General features: G+C 56.5%; 1 protein-coding gene across 1 annotated transcript; it reads right to left on the reverse strand.

The window, feature by feature from the left end:
• Nucleotides 1–786: 786 nt before the first annotated feature.
• On the reverse strand, nucleotides 787–12,853 carry Kcnc3 (potassium voltage-gated channel subfamily C member 3). Its single transcript, XM_041648534.1, has 4 exons — nucleotides 12,003–12,853; nucleotides 7,182–8,289; nucleotides 4,940–5,134; nucleotides 787–1,662 (listed from the first exon to the last, which is right to left on the reverse strand). The coding sequence occupies exons 1-4, from the start codon at nucleotides 12,642–12,644 to the stop codon at nucleotides 1,526–1,528; spliced, it is 2,082 nt and encodes a 693-aa protein (XP_041504468.1). The 5' UTR covers nucleotides 12,645–12,853; the 3' UTR covers nucleotides 787–1,525.
• Between the last annotated feature and the right edge of the window lie 3,839 nt (nucleotides 12,854–16,692).

The raw sequence follows: 16,692 nt of genomic DNA on the forward strand, positions 1-16,692 counted from the left end.
CACCGCGAACGTGGCACATGTTGGGCAAGGAACGCGGGGAAGCGCAGGCTGAGGTCCTAGCCGAGGTGAGCATGTCCTCTTTTCCCACCACGCGGGCCACAGCTTCTGTGATCACTTTGGGGCTGTTTTAGGGGAAGAGGGGTTGCCGGAGATTGAACCCCGGGACCGTAGCACGTTAGGCAAGCTGTGTGCTTGACTGTCCTTGACTTGCTCGGAGACACACAGCACACGCAGCTGCTGCGGTGCTAGCTCGCACCAGCCAGGTGTGCTGTGCCTGGAGCACACACGTTTTAAACACCTGGTCGTTTGTGCGCTCTGTAAACTACAGCACACGAAGAGGAAACAGGAGTCCCACGCTCTGGGAAACTGTGTTTTGGCACCATCTCGGTGGGACGGGTTTTGAGGAGGGTACTGCCTAGACAGAGATGCTGGGTGGGGTGGGAGCTCCCTGGAATCTGACAGGCCGAGCCCATCCTGGAAGAGGTACCCAGGACAGAGGCGTGTGATGGCAGGGGGCAGGGGGCTGGGGCTGTCTGGGGTCAGGGGAAGCTTGAGTTTATCTGAGCAATGTCCGGGTCATGAGGACTGCCAGGTCCCAGAGGCTGGAAGTGAGCTGGGATACAAGGAAAGGGTCTGGGAGGGTGGAAGAACACTGCAGTGCAGGCCAGGCCAGTGGTGGATGGGTCTGGGAGTGATGGAAGTGGGAAGTGTGGGGCGCCGGAGTGCATGGGGATGGGAGGGCACGGTGCCTGGGTCAATCTCCGGAAGTCTAGGGTGCTAGTCTCATGTTCTGAGATAGAGTGGAGTCAGGGTAGGGTGGAGGGTTGTGGGCCTGGAGGGCTAAGTCCATGCAGTGAATAGAGGGAGCAGATCCCTGGAGGCGGGCGTGGGTGGAATGCACCAGCTGGAGTCATCCAAGCCCGGGAGCTGCTGGCAGAACCCCCCCACCCCCAGCGGAGCTCCTGAAGGCTGCGGCCGGATCAACCTGCTTTCCTTTCCCTACACGTTCCTAGGTTTTTGTTTGTTTTTCCTGAATCAATTAGTGATGGGTGGGTCACCATTTTGGGGGGTGAGCAGGAAAACCCCTAAAATGCCAGTCCCGACCCCAGAAGCTCCTGGCGGCCTCCCCTCCAACTCACTGCAAGCAGCTCCTGATGGGCTTATTGCTGAAGAGGGGGTCTGGGAGGCATGCAAACTGGAGTGTGCCCCAAGATGGAATCAGCTTTTAGTTATTTACAGGAGTCGATGGGAGGGGTGTCCTATGGCTCATGACAACCTGAGGTTTGCTTTTTTTTGGGGGGGGGAGGGAGGGGAGAGAGTAGGGGGAGAACAGGCTCCGGCCCCACCCCCTCTATCCTGGAGGCTCTAGTACTTGGGGAGAGGCCCGAGGGTGTCTGCTGGCATCATTGCCTCTTTTGCATATTATTAATGACTTTTTTTTTTTTAAAGAACCCTTTCCCCGCCCCCACTCCTAGCTCCTTTCGACCTTCCCATCACCCCCAGTCCCCTCACGGGAGAGGGAGCACTAGAGGATGGAGGGCAGGGTCGGGGGAGCTCGGCGCGTGGCCCGGGGCGAGCCTGGGGGAGTGGCGAGGGGCGCCAGGCGCAGGGATACCCCGCTCAGGCCCACAATGCTGCTCAGGCTGCGGGACTTCTCGTAACCTGAGGAAGGAGCAGAGACAAGGGTGGGAGGGTGCGTGGGGATAGGAGCCAGGGTGAGGGTACACAGAGACCCCAAACAGGGACACAGAGGCAGAGAGAGGAAGGGTGGAGAGGGGAGAAACACCCATAAGCGGGATGGGTGGGCCGAGGAGATGGAGAGAGAGGTGAAGAAATCGCAGTCAGTCAGCATCCACAAGAAAGGTGCAGACACAGGGAAGGGGAGAGAAAGGATTAGGAGGTGGGTGGTGCCCACTAAGCCGCCCCACCCAGCCTGCCCACCCTTCTTTTCCCCCTCCCCACGGTCGGTCCCCTGATCTGAGGCCCAAAGGCAGCAGTTGGCGAGGTGGGATGGTGGGCGGCAAGGGCTGGGGTGGAGGCAGCAGCTGGTGGAGGGGGCTGTGCAGGGGGGAGCTGGGGGCCTGGTGCAGGGAGGGGGAGGAGATACCCTGGGACCATGTAATAAGAGCTCACTGTGTAGCCCGGGCTGGCTTTAATCGAGCATACTGTGTATCTTAGACTGGCCTCAAACTCACTATTTAGCCTAGGCTGACTTCAAATTCAGTAGGTAGGTAGCCTTGGACTAAGGCATAAGCCATTCCACTCAACATGGACATCTTTCAAGAGTCCAGGACATAGGATGAGGTGGATGATTCCAAAATTGATGGGGTCTGCTGGTGACGGGAAGCAGTAAGGTCACACAGCTCATGAGATCCCGTATCAGGACCATGTGGGTGGGTGGGTTTTGTTGTTGCTTTGTTTTTTTTTTTTATTGCTCTGCTAGCACCAGGTACTGGGATGACTTTTCTAAGCATCCCAGGCTGGAAGGTGTATTCTAACTGCAGGAGAGTGCCTGGGGTGGGGGACAGAAGCCCGGTGTCTCAGGGACACCCCCTCCCACCATTCCCAATTGCTAACCTGGGGGGAAGGGACAGGGGGAACCCGAGGGTCTCGCGAGGTCTCAGGCGGTGACAAGAGCTGGGGACAGAAACAGAGAGTCAAGGATGGGGAATGGGAGGCAGATGGGGGCTCCCCAACACAGGCTCACTGTTGGGGGGACGGAGAAACGCCTGGATGTTTTTCTCCTCTCTGGTGTTTTCCGGGGGTGATGGGAGCAGTGAAATGGGGGTAGCCAGAGACATCAAATATGGCAGGAGCTTCCGGGGTGGCTGGGAAAGGGGGGGACCGAGGATGGAAGGAATGGGGCTGGGTATGGGAGTCAGAAGGTCAGAGGGTAAATATAGACAGGCCAGTAAGGAAAGAAGATATTGGGGCAGAGAGGCAGGCAAGTAGGGGAATATTGGGGCAGAGAATTCAGCCAGCCCCATCAGCTCCGGCCATCATTTGAGTTCAGTGAATGGATTTTGGTATCATATGCGAAAAAAGCAAGGGCCTCACCCACCCCCCGGGATTCCCCACACACTCTGCTTTGCCCTCCATCCCACCAGGAACCCTCCAACAAGGGGTAAGGAATAGAGGTCTAGGTTCAAGCGGGGGTGGGGTGAGATGGGAGGAAGGAAGGAAGGAGTGATGAGATGGACATGGAAGGTGATGGGGTGGGTGTAGGAACGACATGGAAGGGAGAGGCACACAGACCCCTCTGGGCTAGGAGCCTGAAGCCTAGCTTCTCACACCTGTCTGCTCCCAGTTGGCACTCCCTGGAGGTCTTTGGAACATGGGGGTTCCATACAGCCTTAGGCCAAGAGCAAGGATTCTTCATGTGTTTATATTTCTAAAGAAGGTGCTGTGTTGTTTCTAGAACGAGCAGGTAGTAGATCAACACCTGCAAGCAACTTCTCCCATGTTAGGACAGAGCTGGCCTCCCCAGCACTAAGCTTTCGGATGCCCTTGCAGCCCTTCCCCGTTCAGCCACACCACCCGTCCTCTGTGCAAGTTCTCCATTGCTGAGCCATGCCCCAGCCCCTCACTGGGGCTTCTAGGCAAGAGCTCTATGGACAGGGTTCAAACCCAGCCTCCCTCCTCCCCAGCCTTCTCAGCACTTAGGTCTGGGTACTTGGCCTCTCCTTTCAGGTCTCAAGTCACTTTCTCAGACAGCTTTCCCAGAGTCAGCTGTGCCGGTGCCTACCCACAACACAGATAGACAGCGCTGTTCACACTGAGAGAGCACACCAAGGCTGAGAGTACCTCAGAGAGAGCCTGAGCCTTCCAGGAAAGTTCTTCCCTCCTCATGGTGGGGCATTGTAACAGCTACCTCTGCTATGTGACAAATCACCCCAAAGTATAGTAGCTAAAACAAGAAATTGGGGGGTGGGGGCAGGATCTTGTTTTCTAACCCTTCAATCTCACAACCCCCCTGCCCCAACATCAGAATGCTGTATTTACAGATGTGTACTCCCATGCTTGGCTTTTCCTATCCCTCCTGACAGACCACTGGCTGTCATGTGTTCATCTCACAGACCTGGTTCCAGCTAGGTCCTCCTCTTGTTGCTAGACTCTCATCCGGCTTCTCACGAGCTTCCAGCCTCATGATTTGCTCCACCCATCTTACTGCCTGGCCTCTAGTACAGCCCCACTTTCCTGGTTCTTGTGTCCCTGTCTCTCATCTTAAGATTAGAGAGAACTTGCCTGGCTCACTCTTCCTGCACTCGGGAGTGTCCAGGCATCCAACCCACATTGGTGACTAGATAGAAACACCCAGAGAGGGGTGCAGACAGGTGAGGGTAGAGGCAGCAGTGGGGTGGGGATTGGGGTGAAGAGGTTACAGGTGGGAGCTGGGGCTGGGTTAGTTCGAGTGTTAGTGAGGACTAGGTGCGTCCTGGGGTGACGGTGGGGTCAGTGTCAGGAACTGGGTGCAGCTGCTCACCATGGCTGAGGGTCATGGTCAGGGAGAGCGTGTTCTCAGAGGTTAGCTGGAGGTACAGAAGGAAGGGAAGTTGGGGGGCATGGTGGGGAACTACTTACCCTAGGGGGAAGGGGGCTCGTCCACTAGGGGGATATCCAGGCCGCTGCGTTGGCGTTGAGGTCGGCCAAGAAGCTTGGGGGGCCTGGCTTGCGCCAGTATGGGGGGGGCAGTGGGGGAGCACCAGTGGCTGGGGTTGAGGGAAGAGGCCGGAGAGTCAGGGAGGGTGGGGGAGATGGAGATGAAATAAAGAAAGGTGAGGAAATTTGGGGCTCAAGGCGAGGGAGGATAGGGAAGAAGGTAGTTTGGGGCTGAGGGGGACACAGAGGGAAGTCTGGCACCTCCCCCATCCCCTCTCCTCCCTCCCCGGGGCTGGAGAGAGAGGAAGGGTCTCTGGGGAGCTCCTGGGGGGCACCTCACCTTTTCGGATGGAGCCATCAGGGGAGGGGGCATAGTCAGTGACAAGAAAGCAGGCTCGGTCCCGGCTGTAGCGGCCCCGGCTTCCGGGGGTGATCGGGCTCTTGTCTTCTGGAGACATGGCTGGCTGGTCGATCGCAGGGCAGTCCTCGTGGGCCAGTGCAGCGGCTGCGGGGTCCCCATTGGGACGGGGGTCCACTGCAAGGTGAGGGGTCACAGACAGAACAGAGACTGAAGGGAGAGCTGAGAGTGGAGGACGCTGGAGGGATGGAGGTCCGAGAGTGACCCTGGGGGCGGTAGGCCGGGAAGACAATGGGCGGAGGGTACGGGCAGTGGCTGGCTGAGGGGCAGAGTCGAGGGCTAGAAAGTGGCAATCGGGTCTTGCGTGAGTATGGGAATGTCCACAATTGGTACTGGGAGAGTGGCTGGGGCCGCTGTGGTTACTGTGGATCCGGCACGGTGGTGCCCACCTATCATCCCAACACTCAGGAGGCTGAGGCAGGAGGGTTCTGAGTTTGAGGCCAGTCTGGGCTGCATAGTGAGACTGCCTCCAAGAAAAAACAAAACAAACAAACAACAAAAGACAAAACAAAACAAAAGTGGTGCTGGGCACAACCAGCATTAAGGTGCCAGGCCCTGAGAGGGGACAGGGAGGATGCCACGGATTGCAAAGTGGTTGCTTAGGGACAAGTGTGGGGTGCTGCAAAGGGCAGGGTGGGGAAGGGCTGGGAGGTGACAGGTGAGGGAGGGTGAGGTGGGGGTCCCCTAGGCTCTGACTTGAGCTATTTTTTACTGGGTGGAAAACTGGGTCAGTGGCTAAGGGAACAAGATGGGGGGCCAGGCAGACTAGCTCATTTTCTTGACCTACTTAAGGCCTGGGGGGGGGGGGCTCAACTCCTTCCTCCAGGACACCCAAGTCACTGCCTGCAAGGAACAGTGTCCCCCACGACACACACAACATGCAAAATCAGGCACAGCCACCCGTTTTCTTGGCTCCTCCCTCTTCTTGGCCTGACTCATTTAAAAAATTCTTTTGAGACAGTCTTGCTCTATAGCCCAGGCTAGCTTTGAACTCACCTCATCCTTCTGCCTCAGCTCCCCAAATACTGGGGTAACAGGTGTGATCAACTAGGCCTGGCTGATTCTCATGCTGTCTCTGCAGACCGTACCTTGCAGCTCCACACCCTGGCTGTTCTGCCCACATGTAGGTGGGTCCTAAACTCTGTCCTGCTGACTGCCCACTCCACTGTCTCCCTCTCATCAGTGATGGTGATACTTGGCAGACCAGCCATGCTGCCTTCCCCAGCTCTGGCCTCGGCACAGTCTGCCAGAGTCATGCACTGCCCTGGTGTGCAGGCTTGTCCCTAGCCTTCCTGGGAGTCATGTGAGACTCCCTGTGTTTTATTTACACTGAGCTCTTTTCTTTTTGAGACAGGGTCTCATGTAGCTCCAACCAGCCTTGAACTCCTGATCTTCCTGCCTCTTCCTCCTAAGTATTGGGGTTACAAGAATTCTTCTTTCTTTATTCTTTCTCTCTCCCCTCTCTCATCTTTTCCCAGGAAACTGACAGAGAATGCGAGTGGACTGCAGGCCCAGGAGGTCACTCAAAACCTTTTTCTGTTTGTTTTCCTGAGACAGGGTCTCTGGATGTGTGTGGCCTAGGATAGCTACGAACATGTGCTGACCCTCTTGTCTCGGGCTCCCCAGTGTTGAGTCCCTGCTATCTCTCTCCTTCCCATCCACCCACTTTCCCGTCCTAACTTCTCTCCTTCCCTTCTCTTTCTCTCTTTGTACTTTTTTCCCTGGTGATATTTGAGACAGGGACGTGTAGCACAGGTTAGCCCTTGAACTCCTGATCCTCCTACCTCTACTTTTCAAGATGGGAGGTACCAAGTGCCTCCAAGGGCTAGGAAGCATGCCCCAGATACCTGGGTTTCCGAGTCTACAAACAGCCTCGCTATGCTGTCTGCCCACGGGTCTCTCGGAGCAGCCTGGCTACAAACACACCTTCAGAAACACTCTCGCACATGGAGCCTGTCTCTATAGTCCTTTCTGCTTCCTCTCTAGCCTTCTAACCATTTGTCCTTTCTGTCTACTGTTGCCTTCCACCCCTGAACCTAAGAGACACCTCCCCCATCCTGCTGGGTCTCCCCGCACCCCCAGTGCTGGCCCCAGCCTTGCACCTGCAATCCTGCCCACCTCTCCCCAGGTCTCCCTGCACCCCCAGTGCTGGCCCCAGTCTCACCTGCCCTGTTGGTTTCAATCACCTCTTCCTGAGCCAGTGGGCAGGGCTCACCAGGGGCTGGGAGAGGAGGCAATCCCATGATGCCCAGTCCCCCAGCACCACCCCTGAGCAGCCCGGGGTGTGTGTGGGGTCCAGGTGGGTAGGCCCCAGCCACAGTCACCCCCATGGAGGGAGGGGTGATGGGCGGTGGTGGGCTGATGCCACCGCTGCCATGGTGGGAGTGTGGCGGGGGTGGAGGTGGGGGGTCAGGCTTGCAGTAGTTGGGTGAGCCAGGCTGTGGAGGCCTGGGGATGTGTTTGTTTTTCTTCTTTGGCAATTTCTGCTTGGCCATGGCCAGTGAATAGTACATGCCGAAGTTGTTGACAATGACGGGCACAGGCATGGCAATGGTCAGCACACCAGCCAGGGCACACAGCGCCCCAACCAGCATCCCAGACCATGTCTTGGGATACATGTCTCCATAGCCCAGGGTGGTCATGGTGACCACAGCCCACCAGAAGCCAATGGGGATGTTCTTGAAGTAGGTGTGGTTGGAGCCCAGGATGTCATCAGGGTCGGCACCAATGCGCTCAGCATAGTAGATCATGGTGGCAAAGATGAGGACCCCCAGAGCCAGGAAGATAATGAGTAACAAGAACTCATTGGTGCTGGCCCGGAGTGTGTGGCCCAGCACACGCAAGCCCACGAAATGGCGGGTCAGCTTGAAGATGCGCAGGATGCGAACAAAGCGGACGACACGCAGGAAGCCCAGCACGTCCTTGGCAGCTTTGGAGCTGAGGCCTGACAGGCCCACCTCCAAGTAGAAGGGCAAGATGGCCACACAGTCGATGATGTTCAGACTGCTCTTGAGGAACTCCACTTTATCCGGGCAGAAGGTGACACGCATGAGAAACTCAAAGGTGAACCAGACCACACACACGCCTTCCACATAGGTCAAGAAGGGTTCTGTCTCCACCTCCACATTGGTGATGTTCTCTGGGGGAGCCCCAGGGATCGGGGAGGCCTGCGTCACCGTCTTGTTGCTGATGTGGATGAAGCCCTCGTGTGTCTCCAGGCAGAAGGTGGTGATGGAGATGAGGATGAAAAACAGGGAGGCAAAGGCCACATACTGCAGGAGGGAGGGAGAGAGGATGGGGTGACCAATACATTTGCATCACTGGAGTAAAGACCCTTCAGGTTGCCTCCCATTCCCCACCTCAGGGCCCAAATCCCATTAGAATCCAAGTGTCCCCACTTAAATGGTTCTGAGAAGCTCAGGGCAGAAGCTTGCCACAGCTGACCCAGGGAAAGAGCACTTTCTGGGTACTTCCCATATCAGGTTTCCCCAGAAGGGTTCAAATATTCTATTCAGGGATGGGCCTGAGAGGGACAACCACACTACCCATGTCTCAGAGGTTTGGGACTCAACCTGAACCTGGGGAAGGGTAAGGGCATGTGGGGACACTAGATCTTATTTCTGTGGCACTGGGGGTACAACCCACAGCCTTACGCAGGCTAGGTAAGCATTCTGTCCCCAAGATACATCCCTAGCCCTCTTTTCTAACTTTTATTTTGAGACAGGGTCTCGCTAATTTGACTGGGCTGGCCTTGAATTTGTAGTCCTCCTGCCTCCTGAGTCACTGGGATATGAAGTCTGCTTGCCACTAGGCCCCTCTCAAAAGCCTGGATTTGAATTTGTCAAACTGGAACAAGGGTTAAGCTTTTTGGATCTGAATTTTGTTTTTTAATGGAATTGTTATGAAGATTTGGTGAGTGTACAGAGGGCTTGCTTCCAAAAACAGTGCTTGGCTGAGTGCCTGGAACACAGTGAGATCTGAGCTGTTACTAGGGTACAGTGGATCAGTTAGCTGGGGCAAGGATAAGGGGGTCAGAAAATGGCCATGCTCTAAGGACCCCACTGCAAGTGATCTGCTAAAAACAGAGACCTGCGGTAGTTCGGGGATGGGATGAAAGTCTGGGTGTAGGGGAACTGAAGAGGGAAGGCCTTGCTAGATAAGGCTAAGGAGAGGGAAGAGGACCGAGAAGCCTTGTGGATGGGGAGGTTGTGGTTCTGCGGGGGTAAATTCAGGGGCCAAAGTCCAGTAACTGGGAGGTGAGAGGCTTGTGCTTTGTCAAAGTGGGAGAGACCCAGAGTCTTGCTACCTAGTGAGGAAGAGGGGGCTAGATCAGGATCTGGAAGAAGTTGGGACTAGAGAGGCAAGGTCCGAGAGATGGCTGTCTTATAAAATGGGGGAAGATCAGAAAGAGGAGAGTCCTGTGGAGGAAGGCCTGTGTGTGGGGATCTGGACTTTTAACCTCAAGCAAAGGCCAGAGAAGGGGGCCAAGTGGGGGAATCTGATACGGGAAGAGGACCAGGAAGCCTTGTGTATAGGGAGGGGTTATGGTTATGGAGATGTGAATTCAGGGGCCTGGGCTTTCAGTCAGAGTTTAATAACTGAAGGATGAGCGGCCTTAGGGTTGGATGGGACAGTGGTCAGTAGTGTAGACCACCGACGTGGTTTCTCTGCAGTGGAGAAGAGGCCTGAGGTCTCTGCAGAGCGCATGCCCGGGGCCTCCCCGCCCCCAACCAGCAGGCTGCGGTACTGCAGTGGGGGCGGGTCGGCCGGGCCCGGAGCAGGGCGCCCGGCGGCCAGTACCACGGACAGCTCCCCCGCCGCAGTGCGCAGCCGCAGTGGCCTGGTGGCCTTCTTAACTCATTCCAAGCCGAAGCGCTGCAAGCAAGCCGCGCGCAGCCGCAGTACCTAAGGCTTTGGCTTCACAGTTAAAAGCCACCGGGCCTATAGTTTGCCTAATCCCTTCCCTCCCAGGAGTCCAAGGAAGGGTGGGCACCCGCTGCAGTCACAGGTGCAGGATTGGTTTCCCCTGAAGTGACTCCGAAGCAGAAGGCATGGGAGGGTACCGAGGTTCTAGAAAGAAAGCAAAGCAGAGCCCGGAGGGCTGGACCCTGAGCTTGAAAGTGGTTTGCGCTCCCAATTTGCAAGAAGGTCCACCTGGAGGTTGGAAAGTACCCAGCACACAGCGGATATTTAAACAGACAAACAAAAGTCGGTGCAATTAATAAATGCGTGACCTTCGTAGCCATTCTGGACCCCTAGCCTGGCCATCACCCAAAGACTTCCTCTCAGTCTCAGCACCCTTCAATGGGTCACAGGAAGAAAGGGCGCCCCAAAGCATCGAGTGGGGGTGGAGATGCTCTGAGGCGCGAAGGAGCATCTGGGGCCATGTCCCTCCTGCCCCTCTTTCTTTCCCCTTCCTCCCAACTCAACCCTAAATGTCGCCAATTCAGCGCTTCTCAGGAACTAAAACTTTATGCGAAGCCTCCGGTCCCCCCCCCCCCCCCCCACCAGCCCGAATGCGGCACTGCGGCTCTGCGTCCTTCCCGGCCCAGGACGCGGCGAGGTGGCAGGAGGGGGGAGGGGAGGAGGGGAGGAGTGGCTTTCTGTTTCCCACTTTTGCTAGTGCCCTCTTTTGTCCTGAATTTACTCCCCTGGCTATTCCCACACACCCTCCTCTAGGGTCTCCCGACCTGGAGGAAGTTTAGGAAGAAGGAAAAGCTCTAGCCAGAGCTATCAAGAGGGTATCTACTGCGGCTCACAAACTTTTCCACGAGAGATTGTTGAGGGAACCTAGGGGTTTCTAGGGTTCTGGATTTACCATCAGGGGAGACAAACGGAGGAGTGATAGTAGGGGAAGCTTAAGCAAGGCTAAGAGAGGAGAACCCAGCGGGTTGAGCTATCCCAAGAGGGGGTGGGGTGGGAACGGAAACCATATGAGAAGTTTCTGGACTGATGACTTGGGGGTGAGTAGCAGGAGTTAGGTCTCTAGATTGGAGGGGACTCAAACTTCTGAAAGTCACTTGGCAGAATGAGAAAGTAACTGGCGAGGGAGGAATGGAAATGGGAAGGGATCCTACAGGCAGAGGACAGTGTGAGATTGGAGGGAGGGGATATAATGCCAACTGTAGGGTAGTTCAAAGTGGAGGGGCACAAACTGAGGTGCTAAAGAGGAGAGGGAAAGCATGGGGCCCTTCTGGAGACACAAAAGTGGGTCCTGATTGCGGAAGTCTGAGCTCTATGGGGCGAGTCTTTGCAGGGGGTTGATGAAGAGGGTGAGGAAGAATCTGGGAGGAGAGTTTTACAAAAGACCCCCCCTACACCGCTCCCCGGACTCAGCGTTGTAGCTAGGTCGTTGGGAAACTGTCCTGACTGGAACCAGCAGTTTGGAGGTTCAGTGAGGTCCTGGAGGTTCTGCAGGGGCGGGGATCTTCTAGAACTTTGAGAGCTAGGAGCAGAAGATCACAAACTGCCAGGAGGTCCAAAGTTAGAAAGAAACAGAGATCTAGAGACTGGGCCCTGACAGAGAATGAGGGAGAGTTGGAGAGGGGACGACGACGACACGGGAGGTAGTGTTTCTAAGGTCTGGGACACCGAGGACCGGGAATAAGGGGCTTCGGGGTGTTCAAGGAACGGGGAGTTGAGTTTTGGCTAAGGACATTTTGAGGGCTTGAGATATTTTGAAGGTCTCAGGAGGTGTGTGGAAAAGGAAAGGGTGAGACTGCCAGGGAAGTCTGGGAGATTTTCAGTTAGGGAGCCATTTCTCAGCATCTACGATGACTTAGAGCAGTGGTTGGAGTTTGGAAGGCCCGGGAGAAGCTGAAGGTTCGGGAGGGGTGTGTTTGAAGGGGCGTAGGGAACTCCGGCTGCAGGGAAAGAGGGCTTCCAGAGGACTGGGGAGACGGGACGGGTGGGGAAAGACTTGGCATGGAGTACTCTGGGAGCAGAGAGGTTGGGATAGTTAAAGGTGCTCGGAGAGCGCGCTCACCCTGGCGGCCCGCGACGAGTAGGGGTCCTCGAAAAGCGCCCACACGCGGGGTTGCCAGCGCCGCCACCACGTGCCGCCCGCGCCGCCCGCGCCCCCGGCAGGTCCCCCGGCGCCTCCGCCTGCGTCCTGGAAGCACAGACGCTTGAGCTCGCCGCCTGCTCCGTCCAGCCCGCCGCCTCCTGCGCCCGCCTCGTCGTCCAGGCCTGCATCGTGGGCGCCTCCGGCGTTGGCGGCGTTGGCGGCGCCCGAGGAGTCGGGAGCTTCGAAGGAGTCGAGTGCCTCCTCGGCGTCGCGGTGCTGGCGGTAGGTCATCCAGCAGCAGGCCTCCACGTCTGTCTCGTCGATGCCCCAGAAGCCTAGCTCCTCCTCAAAGAGCGGACCGCACACGTCGGCCGGGCAGTGCAGCTTGCCGGTGCGGTAGTAGTTGAGCACGTAGGCGAAGACTCCCGGGTGGCGGTCGAAGAAGAACTCGTCTGTACCCGGATCGTAGTCAAAGCGCGCGGCCGCCTCGGGCTCGGTCAGCCCGGCCAGCCGGGTCCCCGGCAGGGTGCGCAACGTGGAGCGGTACGTCTCATGGCGCACGCCGCCCACGTTGATCACGATCTTACCGCTGTCGCCGCCGCCGCCGCCGTGCCGCCCCATGGCCACCGCCGGCAGCCCGGGGCATGGCTCGGCGCGCCGGCCCCCGGGCCCACGGGAAAGCGGGGCACCCGCCGGGCACGCGGCGGGGCCGAACTGCGTGCACTGCTAAGGCGGCGGCGGCGGCGGAGACTCCGGTGGCGGCGGCGTTGGTGCCGGTTGCAGATGCTGCTCGCCGAGCCCCTGGCGCCCGCGGAACCACCAAACGCACACTGAGCTCAGCATTGGACAGGGAGGCGGGGCTGGGGGCGGGATAGCAGGGGCGGGGCCCGGGTGGAAAGTCCAAGCTGATTGGGTGAGAGGAGACGATGACTGTATGAGGAAAGGGCTATTGGATAGGTGGAGGAAGGGCAAGAGCTGATTGGGCTGCGGAGATGGGCGGGGCCATGGCTAGACGGACTCCGACCAAGCCTAGTTAGAGTAGGTGGGGTTGCAGAGAAGGCTCAGGGATTGGGTCGTACCTAGAAGGGGGCGGGGCGTCAAGGGAACCCTAAAAATGCCTAACTCAGCAATACAGCGAAAATGGAGACCTAGGAGCCAGGTATGAGAAAGAGACAGGTGCGGTGGAGCCGGGGGGAGGGAGGGTTGGAAGGAGGATAAGGAGTTGAAGATCATGCTACAGGTGAGGTGGAGACCAGCCTGGGTTACATGAAACTATCTCAAAAAAAAAAAAATCTGATAGGGGGTTCATAAAAAGGGAGTAACCACAGGAGGAGAAGCTGACAAAGAAACCAAACTGGTCACTCCCCTACCTGTATTGGAAAAGCAGATGAACAAGGGGAGGGTTTAGTTAGGTTAACAGTGATTGGAAACCCAAGAAATCAATAACAGTCCTTCTTATTGGGACGGAAGAATGAGGGGAAGGGTCTCACTTGGGGGCGGGGAAGGGGCGGAACCAGAACTGGAGGTGGAGATGGAACCTGATTGAAAAGCTGACCGGGGGCAGGGATAGTGGGAAGGGGTGGAAGGAGAGGCCTGGGAACTTCTGCATGGAAGCTAGGGAGGGACCGAAACTGCACGTTGTAGAGTCCAGGGAGGCTTTAGGTTTGCTATCCTGACTCTGCCTCAACCTCATCCTGGTAGCTGGGATGGCAGGCGTGCACCACCAGCTCCTGCTGGAGGCTGCAAACTTGGACTTCATTAGGAAGAGGGTGGAAGAAACGTAGACAAGTGGGCGGGGCCTGTAATGGGTTGGGAACATCTTCAATGGTCCAGAGGAAGATGGGACTGATAAGTGGATGGAGAAGTGGGGCACTAAAAATGGGCATTTAGCTTCAGGAACCGCCAGCCTGGTGGGATGGAGGGAGGAAAATGAGACAACTCTTAGGGGAAAGACACTCACAGGACACGGGGGTCTGGGCCAGGAATGTAAAGACTCGGTGTCAGAGACCCAAGGGGATGGTCCACGAAGCCTTGGGGAGGGGCAAAGTTTCCAGTTGGTGGAGGAAAGAGAATGAGGCCTAAACCATAAAGGTTGCTGGCAGGAGGGCAAAGAGATGAGTAAAGGAGAGGGTGCCAGTACATGCAAGGGGGAGTGCAGCCCTTGGAGCTGGCTACAGCTTCTCAACCACTGGAATAAGCGGGCCAATGGGGAAGGGTGGGGTTATGGAGAAAGAAGGGAGGAGTCGGACAAGAGATAACACGCCTCCTAGTTGGTAGGCCCCGCCTCCTGGGCGGTCCTACCGCAAGTGCAGTGGCTGCGGCGGAGGCTGCAGGCTGCGGCGGGGGCTGCGGCGGGGGCTGCGGCGGGGGTTGCGGCGGGGGCTGAGACGCCAGCGAGAGCGAAGAGGGCGGGTCAGGGGTTGCGGCGGTCGCTGGCTCGTCGCCTCCCTCTGCAGGCGCTACGCGGGTTCGTATTCCCATCCCAAGCCCCGTTCCCGCTTAAGTGTCTCCGTCACCTTTTCTCCGTTGTCTCTGAGTGTTCGCCCACCTCTCCCTACCACTCTGGGAATCTGGTTCCTCTTTTCTAAGTGTCTCTGTGTGTGTGAGTCTCATCCTTTCTCTTTGGGTCTTTGTCTCCCTCCTTTGGTGCCAGTCCCTTTCTCTAGCTCTTTGTCCCTCCCTCTTTAAGTCTCTATCTCCTCCCCTCTGAGTCTCTGCGCCCCCGCCCCCCGGACTCTGCCCCGTCCCTCTCTCTGGATTTCTGTCTGTTTCACTTTCTGAAGCTCTGTCGTCCTCTCTCCCGGGGTTCCTCTGTCTCTGGATTCTCCATCCCAATCTAACCCCATCTTGACAGCAGTTGAGTCTGCATCATTGTAGAGTCGCAGAAGGGAGGCCTGTCCTGCAGACCCAGGAGTCCTCACCCGCCCCAGACTCTGGAGCTCCCATTAAGAGGCACTTACTACCGACTGCGCACTCCTAATTCTGGCAGGTGACAGATAGAAGCAGTGACTCGCTGTGAGGGGACAGTTGGAGCCAGGATGGATTAGAGGATGGAAATATGACTGTCACAAAAGCCTAAATCACAATCCTCTATCACACCTCACCTCCACCCTGACTTTCTGCTCTTTACAGAGCCAAGCATGGGATCCAGTTACCAAATAAACCAGCATTTGGTCTTCTCCCGCCCCCCAGAGGTCAGAAATGGGGATAAGGAGGAGGAAACAGAGAGAAGACTAGGGGGTTAGACAACAGTTTGAAACTCATGTGACCTGGGAAACTTGGGTATCTCCCAAGACCGCCCCTTCTGTGGAATATTTAAAGATGTGCTGCATTTGTTTAATTATGTAAAGATGTGTTGCTGTTTCACCTTGCCTGCTTAAGGCACCTGATTGGTCTAATAAAAAGCTGAATGGCCAATAGCTAGGCAGAGGAGGGAATAGGCGGGGCTGGCAAGCAGGGAGAATAAATGGGAGGGAAAAAAATCTAGGTTTGGGGAAGAAGAGAGGAGAGAATGAGGAAGAAAGAGAGGGAGATTCCTGGGTCCAGCCAGTCAGCCACCAGACAGACAGACAGACACGGAGGAAGCATACAGAATGAGGCAAAATGTGAATGACAAGAAACAGGTGAAGTTATAAGAGCTAGTGGGACAGGCCATGAGATAAGGTCAAACATCATAACTAATATTAAGTCTCCATGTCATGGTTTGGGAGAATCATGAAAAAGCCTGCTACATTCCCCAGGGCATGGGGAGAGGGGTTGGTCAGTAGAGAATCACCACCCTTTGACCATAGACTGGATGGAGCTTGTGTTACAGGACATCCACAGGGGAACAGAATCAAAACTGAGTTGAGGGGATCCAGGAAGGATGTCTGCCTACTTCTGAGACTCTTCTCAGTCCTGGTCCACCTCACTCATCCTCATCCTTGCCCCCCACAGGACACCCTCTGGCATCCCTGGCATCCTCTCCTGCTGTCCTCTCCCTATTCCCAAGATCAAGACACTAGAGACCAATCTCCCCTTTCAGGACTTCTAAGATTACTTTTTGCTCTGTTCCCTTCCTCCCAACCTATCCAGTGCAAAATCCAGGGAAGAGTCTCAGTGAAGCCAAGACTGTAAACACACTGCTAATGCCCTCCCCACCACACGCCCCGCACAGCCGGGCACACGCCTTCAATCCCAGCACTAGGATTGCAGAGGCAGGTGTATTTCTGTGAGTTTGAGGCCAGCCTGGTCTACAGAGCGAGTACTAGGTCAGCCAGGGCATCACAGAATAGTCTGTCTCCAAAAACCAAAACTAAACAAACAAACAAACAAAACACAAGTACCTTGCCACCACCCCTAAGCTCAGAATCAAGGGGGTCCTTCCGCTGCAATCTTTGGTTCCCAGTCTCGTCTCCTGAGTCCTCTGTCTCACAAGCTGAGCTGTAGACTGTCTTCAACCCTCAGAACTTGAACTTCTGCCCCTCCCTCATACTCACCCCAAGTCTAGGTGACTGAAGGGATGTATGTCGTGGGGGGAGGGGTGAACGGGCTGAGCACTTCTAGGAGTGAGGGACTGCATGCATATGGGAGCTGTGACATCGCCAACGGAGCAGAGGCAGACCCCGCCCCCGACAAACAGGGGTCTTCAAGGGCCACCTTCATGAAAGATCCAGGGGCCCTGGAATCC

This window comes from Microtus oregoni, unplaced genomic scaffold, assembly GCF_018167655.1.
Source record: "Microtus oregoni isolate MIOR12 unplaced genomic scaffold, Mior012 000000F_ref0000247, whole genome shotgun sequence".
Taxonomy (NCBI): Eukaryota; Metazoa; Chordata; class Mammalia; order Rodentia; family Cricetidae; genus Microtus; species Microtus oregoni.